Source organism: Rosa chinensis, chromosome 1 (assembly GCF_002994745.2).
Source record: "Rosa chinensis cultivar Old Blush chromosome 1, RchiOBHm-V2, whole genome shotgun sequence".
NCBI lineage: Eukaryota > Viridiplantae > Streptophyta > Magnoliopsida > Rosales > Rosaceae > Rosa > Rosa chinensis.
Genome location: NC_037088.1, coordinates 47139221 through 47154443, shown reverse-complemented (window position 1 = coordinate 47154443; position 15223 = coordinate 47139221). Strand labels below are relative to the sequence as shown.

The window sequence follows — 15223 nt, the reverse complement described above, 5'->3', positions numbered from 1 at the left end:
TCCGAAAGCTACTACCACCAACAACAAAAGCTACTCTAACCAACATTAAAATCAGCTTCACTTGCTCTCTTTTTGAAATGACGCAAGTATAAGACAAATATTAACAAGGCAAAATGATGTGACAAGAAATCCGTAAAAGCCTTAGGATCGCCACTGATCCATCCCAAAATCAAATTGGGATTTACAAAAAATTTCTGAAACTTTACCAGTAACTATTACAAACTTACTCACGGTTCTAGTAAGGCTGATTGGAAACCAATAACTATTACAAACTTCACCCAAAGATTTTGAAAATTCACCAATAAGTATTACAAACTTAATCATGGTCCTTGTACATACTAAGGAAGTCTTCACTAGGTTTGGCACTATCAGCTGGGGCCCATCGGGACTCCCAGGTACTATGCCAGAGGTCGGGTTCACGACCCACCATGGCGGGGCTCATATGGGATGTCACCCTGGGCACCCAGGGCCCGGGGCATGGCTAGCACAGCCCATCTGATTACACAACAGAGGGCTGATAAGGCATCAAGAGAACAACATGCGTCCCACATTGAAGATAGGGAAAACTCCTTTCCCATGCTAGAGTATTAAAGCATCAGTACAACCACCTTTTACGGGTAATACCTCCTTTATCCACTATTTATTTGATCTACATATATATTAGTTTCTCACTCAGGCATCGGAGAGGCGTAAACCGTTCGGTACGGTTTACCCCTCTAACGCCGTGTTCTTGGTTCAGAATTTAGGAATTGGATCGGTACCCCAGACGGTATAGCATTCTGTGTGAGGTACCCGGAGAAAGCCACCAGAAACAGTCCTCATGTCAATAACAATGCATTCATACTGGAAATCCATAGCTAATAAGCGACCATTTCATTTCCTATAAAATCATTTCCATTGTATTGCCAGAATTCAACCACAGAAACAAAAACACAAACCAGAATAAAATACCATCGGAAACATAGGTACCATAACATCAAAATTGAACAATGAGGCATAAAATTAAGATCCAATTTCATTACTAGAAATCAAAACAATACAAAAACTACTCAGAAATCAAAACAACTGTAAAATCCATAGGAAAAACCAAATCAAACCAAAGCTATCAAAAAGCTACCAAATTGAATGACAAATAACAATACAGAAGTTTCTACCTTTTCCAAAAACAGTAACAATGTACATGATTCAAACCACCAATCTATAAGAAAATAAAAAACTTAGCACAACGAAAACATAGAACGATCATCTCCAAATCTTCAACCCTTCGATTTCCATGCCAGAGATTAAATTATGAATATTTAGACATCAAATAACCCTAAGGTGAATTAGCTCATAGATGCAATCTGAAAATAGAAAGTACACCTCGAAGCCCGACGAGGATGACAAATTAGGGCCAATTGGGCTCAGGCATGACGATGAAGAACATGATATGAAATCAGCTCATGATGAATTAGTGGACACCGATGAGGAGCGTAAGGTCACCGGAGTTGAACGATGCGGCGGTCCTCGAAGACGCCGATCAAATCAGTTAGCTTCACCTCCAGCCTTGATGCGGGAAGCGTGAACACGATAGTAAGGGGCTTCGTCAAGCGTCGAAAGCCATATGAGATGAGCTAGAATCCACTAGCAATTACGGGCACATCCGTAAGAAAGATAGAGAAACTTCTCTAATATTTGAGTTTTTATTGATAACTTGAATGAAAATTACAATCGAAAATGTGTCTTATATAGGGCACACAGCATAAACCTAATAACTAGAAAATATATAGAACAATTTATTGTAGACTAAAACTAGGAAACCTAATTAAATAAAAATCGGAAATAAAATCCTAGATACAAAATAATATTACGTTTGGAATCTCAGTCAAGATTTTGCTCGAGAATCCCGATATATCCAAAAGAGTAATTTATGATTAATTCCATCATTAAGAAGTCTATTTGAATGCCAATTTTCAATATTCAAATCTTTCTTCTTAATATGCATACGCTTCTTTCTTTTCAAGATTCTTTGTTGAAGTTGGCTAAAATCTCGTCCTACATCAAGCCTTCTCACCTTGCGCAGCGGGAGAGTGAGATAGCCGGATTAGTGTTGGAGGCGGTGGACTTAAGGACCTTGTTGAGCTATTTGTCGGCAATGTTGTGCTCCTGCGTGGAGATGGTGAAAATCTACTCCGGCTCGTCTCCGTTCAGGTCGACTTCAACTGAGAAAGGTAACGGAGATGGAATCAGCGACAAAATCAACGACGGCGTTGAGGAATGGAGCTGTCGGAGCCGAGCGAGATGGTGAGGAAGAGTTTTCTCGCCGGAGAGAGAGAGAGAGAGAGAGAGAGAGAGGAGAAGGAGGAAAGGAAATAATTTGAAAATGCAAGTGGTCTTATGTGTACTAGAAAAATTTAGTGGCATTGTGGCTAATTTAAGTTTCAAATGACACTTATGAGTAATTTTTTATAAAAGGGAGCAAGCGACAAGCTCTTGAGCTAACAACTTGATTCTCCAATAAATATCAATTCTCATTAATACTATCAACTAATATCTTTGACTCACTCTTTCAACTATAATGTAATTATGCGTATGCAGTGGTGTTCACCTGGTCAATTGCTGATCAAAAAATTTATGCTCAACAACCCTTAGATTTACATCCAATGGTGGAAAACAAAACAGCTCAACTTAATAATAATTCTCTCTGTCAGTTAAACATTATTTTTCTTAGTCAATAACTGATCAGGTGAACATTTTCAATGCGCATGTATCCTTGCGACTTTCAATCCAGCTCTCAGGGCTAAAGCTACTAAAGCATCACATGAAAATTTGAACAAATAATTGTATCGATCTTTACGAGTTTCTTGATGCCTTGAATTTTTAAAGGAACGGGGCCAAAAGTGAAATTAGTAAAACATTAGTGCCAAATGTATAATTAACACAATTCCGAACAGAATAAAATCCCCCGCCCATTGTTAGTTACGCTCCTAAATTTCCGAACCCCATTTTTCTCCTCCAACACAATTCTCCGGCTTTCTTCCACAATGCCGCGGTGGTTCGACCTCAAGCTTGATCGGCGCAAAGCGATTCTGATGAAGAAGGCCGTCGGGGCCATGGCTCAAGTAGCCTTTACCGACAGAGAGCTCGCCGGCCGCCCCCAAAACGCCGACCTCTGCGTCACTCCGGAGATCGTCGCACTGGTTTCCAAAACCAAGTCTACTGATGCCGTCAGCGCGCTGATGATGCCGGAACTCTTGATGTCGAGCTTCGAGTGCTACGAAAGCCGGAATCTGCAGTTCAATCTGCACAGCTTGCTTTGCCTATTGGAGCAGAACACTGAGTTTGCGGTCACTCTTTATGGCGAGGTAGAAGATGAGGATGTGATTTGGTATGAGCTTGAGGAAGGTACGTGAGTCCCAATTGAACTCGGCCATAGAAAATTTTGAGTGTTCTTGGTAATTATTTATGTGGATTTGTTCTGGTAAAACTTGCTTAATGATTATCTGCCTTGTATGTTCAATTCTTCATATGGTGATGAATTCGCTGATGACATGTACAATTTTACTGACGTTTGGTTGGTTCTTGGAAAATTCTTCAAAATTTATTGTTCTTTTTTTTGGTGGTTGTTTCTGCGTTTGTGATCTGTTTCTTGATTTTTTTGCTATGAATTTGTTTTCGTAAAACCTGCTTTTGGTTTAACAATGATCTGCATTGTATATTCAATTTTCTATATTGGTCTCTCGTCAGGTTTTAGAACGATTTACACTTCTACTATGCGGCTGGTTTCATGGTCGACTAAGGATGAGATGGACCTGGGTTTCTTGGTATATAAATATCCAGTGCGCCTTGGCTTGTCTTCAAAGAGCTTTTGTGACCTTATCACTGATATGAGTTCTCATGGGTGCACAGGTACATAGTGGAATTATGATTACTTATTTTGGAAGTTTATGAATTATACTTCTTGAATCTCTCCATATATTGCAGTTTTATGCCATTTGGAATTGTATTAATAAGGTCATATCTACTATATCCAGTTAACCAAGAGATGTTATGATAGATCAGGGTAAGAATAGATTACATGACCTTATGCATGGATCAGTGACTTATATATAGTTGAACCAGTTGAACAAACTTATAGATCGATCAGATTAGATGCTTTTATGGTTATCATGAACTTCAATATACCATTGGTTACATAAACTTATGGTCTTCATGACTGCTTTATGGTCATCATAAGATAACTCTTCATAACACACAGGAAAGCTGAAATGGAAAACAAGAGCTCAATTTCATTTAAATTCTTTTCAAATTTGTTATTGATCAGCAAGAAATACATGCATAACTGAACAATGTGAGTCATAAGCAAAGTCTTTCTTGAATCTAAAGACTCAAGAAATCCTATGCAGTCAACAGCAATCTTGTCATTTTAGAATATATTACTAAATTGGAAAATTATCATGACAATCCTCTCATATGCATTATTGCAGTTCATGCCACACTGTTCAAAAATGCAGTTGTTTTCCGTGTAGTGAATTACGAGCTTGTCTTCCCAACGGAGGTATAAATTCCATTTCTCATTCATAATATCTGTAGTCTTGTTGATGTATGATATATGTGTTGCTGAGGCCTTTATATATGTTACATTGATGTGAAATAGCCTTGTTGAGGTGTGATTGATATGTTTATGTTGACCCTGGGTTTTGATGCCTTGCTGGCCGGAACTTTTTAGTTGCTGATATTCATTCTTGTAGCATCATTTGAAGCTAGCAAAGTATAAGCAGAATTATGTATGCACTGTCATCTTCTGTAGGCAACTCATGTGTCTTAATTTCTAGCATTAGTAGCAACTCCTTGTAATGTTTGTTAATTTAGTTCCATGTTAAACTGTTCTGCAGCCCTTGATTTGCGAGACTCAGAGTGATCGTGGATTTCCTTGTGTGTTGAAGTTTGATATCCAGCACAAGAGCGCGCTTCTCAATGCCGCTACGTTGTCAGAGATGATATGGATATGGTTCTCGGATTCGTTCACCATGCTCAATTTCCCAATTCGTGGCCTAGGTAAACTTGTCTTTGGCCATCATAACTTTATGGTGACCAATTAGTTGATTTGATGAGATGTATAGAGGTGTCTGTTGTACTTACTACGTAGCAGTATAAGTGTGAGTGGATGGTGCAATTCTGCAGGAAAATGTTGAGAAATTACGTATGTAAAATCTCTATTGAGCTCCCATTCATAGATAGAAATGAGCTTAGTATGACCTTGATAGAAGCAGTTTTACATGATGAAGAAGTAGAATATTTGAGTACATAGTTACTGGCAGAGTATGTTGACTTTGATAGAATCAGTTCTGTTTCATCAGTTCATGAATAATGAGATTTGAACTTTGCACCAACCCTTGCCTTGCTAAATTGAATGGGAAACTCTCTAAAATGCAGTCTAGTCCATTAGAGCTGTTAACCTACCCTTGCATGACATGTATGTACGCATAGGTGGAGAGTGGAGACCGTCTCGAAATGGTCATTTTGCTAGAAGAAAAAGTGTGAATGTATCAAACTTATAGTCTATTAAAAAATTTGTCTATTTTAACCCTAATAGGTTGGTGTGTTGATGACTTGGTTTGACAATATTTGTGGCCCACTCAAGTTCGACGTTCACTAATACCAAAATAACCAGCTTTCTTGACCGTAGTAGAGTTTTATCGGTAGGATAATTGCGGAATAAATTATAAAAAATTAGATATAAGTAGATCGAATTTCTCTCGACTCACTTGATCGAATTCTTCTCGACTCACTTGGTGCACAAGTTGGGAGATTGATTCATGTAACCATGATTTACCTTTTTTCCCTCTTAGGTATGCATCAATTCGGATTAATTTTTTCTTCTTCTTAACAATCAATTCGGAGTTACCTTTTTTTGATCAAATAAAAACTTCATTAATAATGAACTGCTTACAACGAGTTTTAGGCGACATCTCTTACTCAGAAATGGCTACTAGACTTCACACTAGAACTCTATAATGACTCACTCTAAACTTGCACTACAACTATATGGCAAAGACAATAAGCACAGGAGCAGTGAATCCCTGACATCTCACCTCTCATCCAGCCAGTAAGAACTCTAAGACTAGACAACTCACTTGTGTCAACACTAACTCACCAACCAGAGTCCGCCTGACCAGTTTTTGATCGACCAAGCCAACACTCGTTGTGATCTAACCTCGACCAAAAGGATTGCCGGACATTCAGACCTGGGACTAAAGAAAACCCAACACAAGTGAGTTTGGAACGAAGATTCTACTTTATTTAAAAAAAAAAAAAATTGGAAATTAAGAATAAAAAATAAAAAAAACGAAAGAGAAAAAAAAAAAAAGCGGCAGGGCCTGGTATATAAGGCTATAATTACAAAGCGGCAGGGTCTGAAAATTCTTGAACAGTCCAACCTCTCTACATTGATGGCGACTCTCTCCGTGTCTGCTCGGCCTAGATCTCGGCGGTCTTCCTCCTCCGACGGCTGTGTGAGCGTGGCGTTCCAGAAACGACGTCGCTCTCTATCACTCCATGCCGATAGCGTCGGGAGGCGACGATCCCTGAATTCCAATAGGTACTTTTATACTGTCTTCGATTTTGCAGTTTATTTTCTGGGGATTTCCGGGAACGGGGCCAAAATGTAATTAGAAGAAATTTAGTGCTAGTTTTCTAAATTACTGGGCCAAATGTGTAAATAAGAGAAAATCCCAACAGAATAGAACACCCATAGTTCCTGTGCCTATTTCTGAACTGCTTTTCCCTCCAAGAAAATTCTCTCCCATCTTTCTTTCTCCGTTTCACAATGTCACGGTGGTTTGAGCTCAAGCTTGGTTTTCCTGAAGCTATTCTGCTCAAGAAGGCCGTAAGAGTCTTCACTCAGGTAGCCTATTCAGACCGAGAGCTCCCCACTTCCATGTTCAACGATTTCATCCCCAACAATGCCGACCTCCAATTATCTCCAACCATGGTCCTCCTGGTTTCCACAAACTCGCATTTTCGGCTTTCGGAAATGACCACCGTGCTGGCGATGCCGCGCTCCTCCATGTCGAGATTCTGGTGCTCCAAGAGCTGCCGCAGGCTGTGTGTTTCTCTGCACAGGTTGAAATGCCTACTGGAACGCAGCGCTGGGGATTCGGTTACTCTTTATGGTGATGAACAAGCTGTTGATAGGATTTTCTGTGAAATTGGGGATGGTGAGTAAGTAGAGTAACAGTTTTCGTAATTTGATCGGGGGTTTCTTGGAAGATGATAGGCTGGGTTTCAAGATTGGGGGTTTTGAGGGTTGCAGGGGAAGAATCGAAGTCTCAGTTCACTTTCAAGATACAAAATTGATTCTCTAGTTTCTTTAAGTTATTGTTTGTTTGGTGAAAGAAGAAGTTGTTGTTTCAGGGTTTATGATCTCTTTCTGTGAATATGTTTTTGTAAAACCTGCTTCATTTTAAATTTTTAATGATTATATTGACAATTATATTCCTCATATGTGTCTCTGTTAATATTTCTGCCTCATTTACGATTCTACACTATCATTTATTTCATGGAATCGGGATCAGATGGACTTGGTATTCTTGACAGCGTAGGATTCAATATTATTTTTGTTTGTTTAGAGGTTAGAAGATCAAAGTCTTGAATTTCTTTACAGATAGAAACTACAGACGTTATGTATTCTCTTCCTTGATAGTTTTTTTATGAATTTGATTTTGTAAGACTTGCATTTTTATTCAATTCTTCATCATATGTCTCTGTTCAGATGATGGCATCAAATACTCCTCTACACTGCCGGTGATTTCATGGTGGGATCAGATTCAGATGGACCTAGGTTTCGTAGGATATGAATATCCAATGAGGCTTGGCTTGTCTTCAGAGATTTTTTGTTCCGTTATCACTGAATTGGATTCTCATGGGTCTAAAGGTACTTAGTGGAATTATGATTGCTTATTTAAATTTTAATGAATTATACTGCTAAAATCTCCATATTTATGCAATTTGGAATTGTATTGATTATGCCAGATTATTATATTTAGTTAACCACGGTTTAGATGCCTGTATAGCAGATCAGTTTAGATGCTTTATGGTCATCATGAACTGCAATACACTTGGTTATGCTTAGATAGCCTTGTGGTCATCATGACAGCTTTATGGTCGTCATGAGTTAACACTCCATAACGAACATAAAAACTGAACGCTCAAGCATCCTATAAATTATTTTCAGAATATTTTATCAAATATTAGCAAGAAACTTATGCATGACTGAACAGTGTGATCGGTAAATTAAAGTTTATGAGTCTACAACTGAAACTAGTGATTTAAATCATCAAAGTTTTACTCCCACTGACTGCAGAATTAAAGACTCGAGTAATCTCATGTTAGTAACATAGTTCTTGAATACCCCCATTATCAACAATATTGCTTAAGAAATTATGCACTGAACATATATTATTAAATTCGAAGATTATCCTGACAATCCACTTGTATGCATTACTGCAGTTCATGCCAAAGTATCAGAAACCCAAGTTGTGTTCCGGGTAGTGAATAACAAGACTGTCTTCAAAAGAAAGGTATAAATGATATTTCTTATTCATAATATCAGTAGCTTTATTAATGTGTGATTGATGTTGTTGAGGCCTTTTTATAGTTGCAGAATTGATGTGAAATAGTCTTGTTGAGGTCTTTATATATGTTGCTGGATTGATTGAAATAGCCTTGTTGAGGTGTGATTGATATGTTAGTTGACCCTGGATTTATGCACTTTTCATATGCTTGATACAATGTTTGGCTGCTGCGGGATTGTTTAGAAAACCTTAGAATCCCTCAGCATTTGAGAAGCTTAAAAAGATATCACAGAACTCCATTGCATAAAACTTAAAAAGAAATTTGATTAAAACACACGAAGAATGCAACCAGATTACAGGGATAAAAGGACAAGTGGGATCTCATTAGCCTCATAGCCAGTATGTGTCCAAGAAGAGGAGATATTGAGGAAGGGGAAGGGCATTGCTATGAACCTTATTCTACAGACCTCAGCGTAAGAGTTGAAAATTGGACCTGCTACTTCATAACCCTGGTTAACACATCTACCTTCAACAACAATAATAGGTCTCACAATCTTAAACATAACAAGCCTGTTGCTTTGAAAGTATTGGAATTGCATGGTGGACATATAGGCATGATCTTTAGTACTGAAAATAAGATGAGAGAAATAAAGTTCTTTTGATGCCTATGGAAAATTACAATGAACATACAGATTGTCCAACGAATCAGCAGCATTCCCAATTCTATGTCTTACAGTCTAACCAAGTTTCCCTATTCATATCCCAGATAATAAGTTTTGTTCACAAGCTTATTCTTTCTTGTTTTAGATATTTTTACCATCAACCATGTCCGCTCCTTTATTTTTCCTTTCTCAATATGCAATATTGCTTTGACCTGCAAAGTGTTTGGCATACTTTTTCCATGTACTCCTTTTGTCCTCTAAAGTACATCTCCCTTTGATTATTAACAAACTCTTTCTACAAAAAGGCTTAGCAAGCAAGTGTAAGAGAAATGTAGCTGTGCATTCAGAATTCACTCAATTTGATAAGCTTATATTTTCATATGGTCATGTAATCTTAACAAGAGAAAAGTTTTTAAGTGTGATTATAGTAATTATGGTTCATATTGCTGATATTAATATGTTAATGGTATAACACATTCTGTTCTAAAAGCAACTCATGTAGATGATGTAGCATATTATATAACTTCAGAAACCCAATTTTCTCTAAGATTGATAACTTCAATGAGGTTAGAGGTGGGTAGGACTTTTTTGCTTGGAAAATGTATTACAATCATTTGTCGAGCCTTAGTATACCTGTCACTATCAATATTTTGGAAGATTATCTTGGTATATTAGCAGTAACAGCTAGAAATTGTTCAGTTGCTGATTTTCATTCTTGTAGGTTCCATATGAAGCTAGCAAAGTATATGTAAATGAAATAAGAACCGAAGTTTACATGAATGAACATTGTCATGTTCTGTAGGCAGCTCATGTGTTTGAATTTGAAGCATTAGTGGCAACTCCTTGTCATGTTTTATTTGATTCCTTGTTCAACTGTTGTGCAGCCAGGGATTTGCGAGATTGAGAGTGTTGGTGATAGATATCCGTTTGAATTAAAGTTTGATCTCCAGCACAAGAGCGCGTTTCTCAATGCCGCTAGACTGTCAAAGATGGCATGGATACTTAAGTCTGTGGAGTTGATCACTGTGCTCAGCTTCCCTATTCTTGGCCTGGGTAACCTCATGTTTACGGCACCCAATTAGTTGATTTGAGATGTATAAAGGTGGTGTTGTTGTACTAAGTAGTCCAATTGTGAGTGGATATTGCAATTCTGCAGTATAGTTGAAAAGTCATAGATGTAAAAATCCCTAATGCAAAGGCAGAAAGGTGCTTGGTATGACTATGAACCTGTGCATCATTTTCTTTCCAAGCAATGCAGTTTTAAATGATGAACAATTAAATAGTTACTGGCAGAGTATAATGTTGGCTTTTATTGAAGTTCTGTTTCATTAGTCCATAAATATCAAGTGAGATATGAATTTTGAACGGTCATTTGTAAAAGAGTGCAAAATGGTACGCCCCATTAAATCCAACAATCAAATTAACTCTAACCTTTGTGTCCCTTTCTCCAACGCAGATAGCAGCCTAAGGAAAAAGGAATAAGAACCAAGAGGGTAGCCAAAGAAACTGTGAGAGCTAACCCTAGTTTCCACTTCTTACCACCTGAATAGTGAAGACAATGCCAGCATTTTGTTGGTAAGTTGTATATAACATTTCTTGCTTCACATAAAGGAGCTGTACTAACTTTCACTAATTTTAAGAAATTAAAATAATAATAATTTGCCTAAACAACAAACATATGAGAAAAGAAGTCTAAAACCATTGTAAGAAATAGATAGTTACTGGCAGGGTATAATGTTGGCCTTTTGAGCAATCAACTTCTGTTGTGATGATCCAAAGAGTGTGTGTGTGTTTTTTTTAAAAAAATTATATTATTTTTATTATTTTTAATGTTGACAAAAACAATCTCATTCTAAAGGTGCAAAGTAAACAATCCTCTTTTTTTTTTTTTTTTGCCCCTTCTGTGCAGGCAAATTGGCAAGTCGAGTGAGGAGTGAAGTGTTTCAGGTTAAACTTGAATGGACCAACATGAAGTGGCATAACAGCGACTTCAATTTGAAATTATTAAGTTAAACTTGACGAATAAGAGATAATACTTGAAGTTTGGCCACTATTAAGTACATCAAATTGCAAACCCGACCCAATATATGTACGCGACGTCAATAACAGTGTTAACCCTTATGTCATTATTCATTTGTCTAAGGGTACTTAGTACTTTTAGTTTCCTCAATCTCTCACTCTCACTCTCACACGCTCTCTGACTCACTCACTCTCTCCTCTCCTCTCCTCTCCTCTCCTCTCTCTCTCTCTCTCTCTCTCTCTCTCTCTCTCTCTCTCTCTATGTACACAGACCCATCCTCTTTCTCTCCTCCATGTCCACGACCACCATATCTCATCCACTTTCCAAACCCATCCCCTTTCTCTTCCTCCATGGCCGCAACCGGAAGCTTACCAGGCCGGAGATAGGCCACCTGTAGAAGGTCGGCGCCATATCTCTCCGCCATCTTTAGAAGGCCCATGACTCTCACTCTCTATCAAACCCCGAAATTTCCAGAATGGAAAAGCCCCAAACGAAGAACCCTAAACCCAAATCGAAGAATTCCCAGAATTTCAGTCGCTGAAATCTCCCCGTCGTTGCTCCGCCTCCATTTCCTCCTCATCCTCCTTTGGTTCTCGTTTGCTTGATCTGGAACAATTGGTGGCTGTGATGGGTTGAAACATCTGCCCTCTTCTTTTTTCTTACTCAGATGGGTTGCTTTTGATTTGATTGTGTCTGTCTTTTTCTCTCTTCGTGATTTGGTGAGAGGAAGTGAGAGGGCTTTCATATTGGAGAAGAAGACTGCAACGTCATTTGGAGAGTCTCCAGTAAATGTTGGAAGACAAAACATGCTAGGATTAATATAAATGGGATTTTGGGCGACGATGGTGGGTAAGTTCATGGAAAATTTGATGTGGGCAATGGTGGGCAATTTCTACATCAAGAAATTGTTGTCAAAGATGAGATTTTGGGCGACGGAGGTGGGTTAGTTTGCTGTGGTGGTGTGGCGGAGAAATTGGGTCTGAAGAAGATGGGTACGAGCTATGAGCCATCTAACTGTGCGCTCTATTTTACGAGAGAGAGAGAGAGAGAGAGATAGCTGGGTGCTCAGAGTAAAAAATGTGAAGAGACCGTTTTACCTCTTGAAATATGACAGATGGCATGAGACTAACGGCGTCATTGACGTCGTGTATGTATACTGGGTCGATTTTGAAACCTCATACATCAAAGTTTGTATTTTAGAACTTGATGTACTAAAATGCATAGTGACCTTAAGTTGATGTACCCTTCTCAAAATTTTCCCTTTGTTATAACCGACAATTGACCAAGTTCGAAACACTTGGTACTTAAACGTACTTAAGCAGTTAAGCTTTTTGTACATGATCTCGTGCTAGACTGAAGCTCGACCCACAGCCGAGCTTGAGACTAGAGTCATAGGGCTCATTTTGGAAAACACTCCGGATTGTGAGAATTACGGAAACTATACAGGGTATTTCTGCAAATATAACAATTCAATGGGAAGCATATGAAATTCTTAGAAACCCGGGGGTGAAAATTTAAATAATACACACCGCCAAAACAGAAATGCCCAAGTCAGTTAGTCACACAAAACTAGAAATAACAAACTCTCTCTCTCTCTCTCTACCTCTCCGTCCGATCACCATGTCGTCACCGTCGTCGGAAGAAACAGACTCTGAATCTCCGATCACCATGTCGTCGTCGTCGACGTCCTCATCGGAGAAGAAGGAAACTCTGTTGTTTCATGTGGAGCTGAACGAAGTCCGTCTTCTGCAGAAGGCCTTGAGACCCCTGTATGAGACCGCCTACTTCCCGGACGACATGTCCCTCGCCGGAAAGATCCGCGACTCCGGCCACTTCTGCATATCTCCGGACGGGGTTCTTATCGCCTCCACAACCTCTTTCCCGCCTCATCTTGACGCCTATCTCGAACTGCCGCGTGCGACCTTCGCCGCCCTTCGCTGCCACAAGGACCATGTGCTCCGCCTCAACCTCCGCCTCTTGGAGGACCGAATCGCCGCCACCACCGTCAACGGTTGTGATGGTGTTTCTGCATGCTTCTCCGGAGAGAAGTACAGGCACAGCGCCCTGCTCTATTCTCTGAGGGACAGTAAGTAAACTAATTTCAAGAATTTGGGGTTAGGGTTTCAGATTTTTCAATTCGGTTTTGTTTCAAATAATTGTTGGCGTTCATTTTGTTTCAGAGGAAGGTTTTGCCGTGCACAGCTCTGAGATACCGCTCATTTGCTCTTATCCCGGTTTTCTGGCGACGTTAGATTGGTCAGATTACAGTTATCAACTCAGCATTGAGATGCCGACGGAGACTTTTAAGCAACTTATCAATTCTTTGAGCTTGTATGGGTTTGCAGGTACTTTCATATAGATTGTGGCAGATTTAGATGTGAGATTAATTTTACTACTGTAACATTAGATGAGTAATACATCAGTTAATTAGTTGATCCAGCGTTTCTCTATATTCTTTTTCATGTACAATTTTCTATGTCTAACAACCAATTTTGCCCAAAATCCCTATTTTCTATGATGTACGTTGTGCTGTTTGTTTTACGTTGTCGGGTGTATTTTCGACTAGTCTAAATCAGGGTATCCTATATATCCGTATCTGGTATCCTTCCCATTGTGATGAACTAGAGCAGGATTTCAATGTGTGAATTGGCACTAGTAATACATAATTGGCACTTCTCAGTTAATTAGTTCATTGTGAATTGGATAAGTTTTAAGATGTTGTGTTTGTTTGTCGTCCAGAGATTGCTCCTTTTATTGTTGGAAGGGATTGCTGGTGAAAGAGTCCAAGACAAGTCTATATCCAAGTATATAAATTTTTTGTCACAAGACAAACTACTTGCAGAAGGGGATTTTCCTGCAAATACCCCAATATTATAAGCTTCTGTATATCCAATTTGCTAATTGAAGAGTCAAGTTCTCGACCTTCTACATCTTGTTTGCTACACAGTTTGCACTTATGTGCTCATTTTCTTTAATGTACACACACAAATGCTTTCGGATTGAATTTGTTGGTTTGGTTAATGCATGGTTAGTGGCTGCAGTGCTGCACTACTTTTTGTTGAGAAATTTCTAGCAATGGGTTTACAGGAGCACTGTGTGGGTTACTTTGGAGCCACTGGTTTAATGGGCATTTAATTTTTCTGTTGCTTCATAACATGTTGTATGTGCTGCTTACTGGTCTACTATGCGTCATTTCAGTTCGTGCCACCGTGACAATTACTCAAATCATGTTCCGTGTAGTCAATGAGGAGGTTGTTCTGAGGGCAGAGGTAAGCGCTATTAATACCATGCAAGTTAAGTGTTCTCCCCCACAGTTTATGGGTTACCAATCTGGACTTTTTTTGTTTTTGCTCTTCAAAAGTCCAAGATGGTCACTGATTATTCACTATTAATTTTATTTTAATGTTGTGCAGGCTGAGGTCTACAAGATTCTGCGTTCGAGAAGTCGATATCCGTATTTGTTGGAATTTGGTCTCCATCAAAAGAGTGCATTCCTGAATGCGGCGAGTCTATCAGACAGAGTTAGGCTTCACCAGCTTTTGGATTTACGCACTGTGTTGGAGGTACCTGTTAAGGGACTCGGTAGCATCCTGTTTTGTTTCAAGCTTTAGGTGATCATCTATGAGTCAAAATTTACATGTATTTTCTCTGTCCTAGCTCGACTGAAAATTCTTGTGGGTATATCGATTTCCAGTAGATGTTGCAGAAATATCTGTCTCCATCACCATTGTTGAGATCATCTTTGTCGTGTTGGAAGTTGGAACTTGGAAGTAGCTTACCTCCACCTCATCTTGATTGTACCTTAACCCTGCTTAGTCAGCTTATACACCTTAGGATGCATAAAAAAAAGAAACATAACCATGTCAAACTCATTTTGTTGATATTGCTGAAAAGGTTCAGGAAAGGATCTTAATCTCATTGTTTCCATTATTGGTTCAAAAGATATCTACAATATATGCTTTAAACTACTAGAGGTTATGCTTCGC

At 38.9% G+C, this 15223-nt stretch overlaps 3 protein-coding genes across 4 annotated transcripts; all 3 read left to right on the top strand.

Moving 5' to 3' along the window:
* The first annotated feature begins 3004 nt into the window (after positions 1 to 3004).
* On the top strand, positions 3005 to 5258 carry LOC112189168. The gene is made up of 4 exons (XM_024328439.2): positions 3005 to 3384; positions 3727 to 3888; positions 4467 to 4537; positions 4875 to 5258. Exons 1-4 carry the CDS (start codon positions 3024 to 3026, stop codon positions 5079 to 5081), a joined length of 801 nt encoding a protein of 266 aa, XP_024184207.1. The 5' UTR covers positions 3005 to 3023; the 3' UTR covers positions 5082 to 5258.
* Positions 5259 to 6412: 1154 nt separating this feature from the next.
* LOC112182486 lies at positions 6413 to 10492 on the top strand. Of its 2 annotated transcripts, XM_040512812.1 has the most exons (5): positions 6413 to 6580; positions 6849 to 7199; positions 7754 to 7915; positions 8491 to 8561; positions 10102 to 10492. In XM_040512812.1, the coding sequence occupies exons 2-5, from the start codon at positions 6920 to 6922 to the stop codon at positions 10297 to 10299; spliced, it is 711 nt and encodes a 236-aa protein (XP_040368746.1). In that variant the 5' UTR covers positions 6413 to 6580; positions 6849 to 6919; the 3' UTR covers positions 10300 to 10492. The 2 variants fall into 2 exon arrangements, with proteins under 2 accessions (XP_040368746.1, XP_024176745.1); XM_024320977.2 differs by having other exon boundaries at positions 6413 to 7199.
* A 2368-nt stretch (positions 10493 to 12860) lies between these two features.
* Positions 12861 to 14939, top strand: LOC112187589. The gene is made up of 4 exons (XM_024326455.2): positions 12861 to 13323; positions 13418 to 13582; positions 14436 to 14506; positions 14651 to 14939. Exons 1-4 carry the CDS (start codon positions 12906 to 12908, stop codon positions 14846 to 14848), a joined length of 852 nt encoding a protein of 283 aa, XP_024182223.2. The 5' UTR covers positions 12861 to 12905; the 3' UTR covers positions 14849 to 14939.
* The last annotated feature ends 284 nt before the right edge of the window (positions 14940 to 15223 follow it).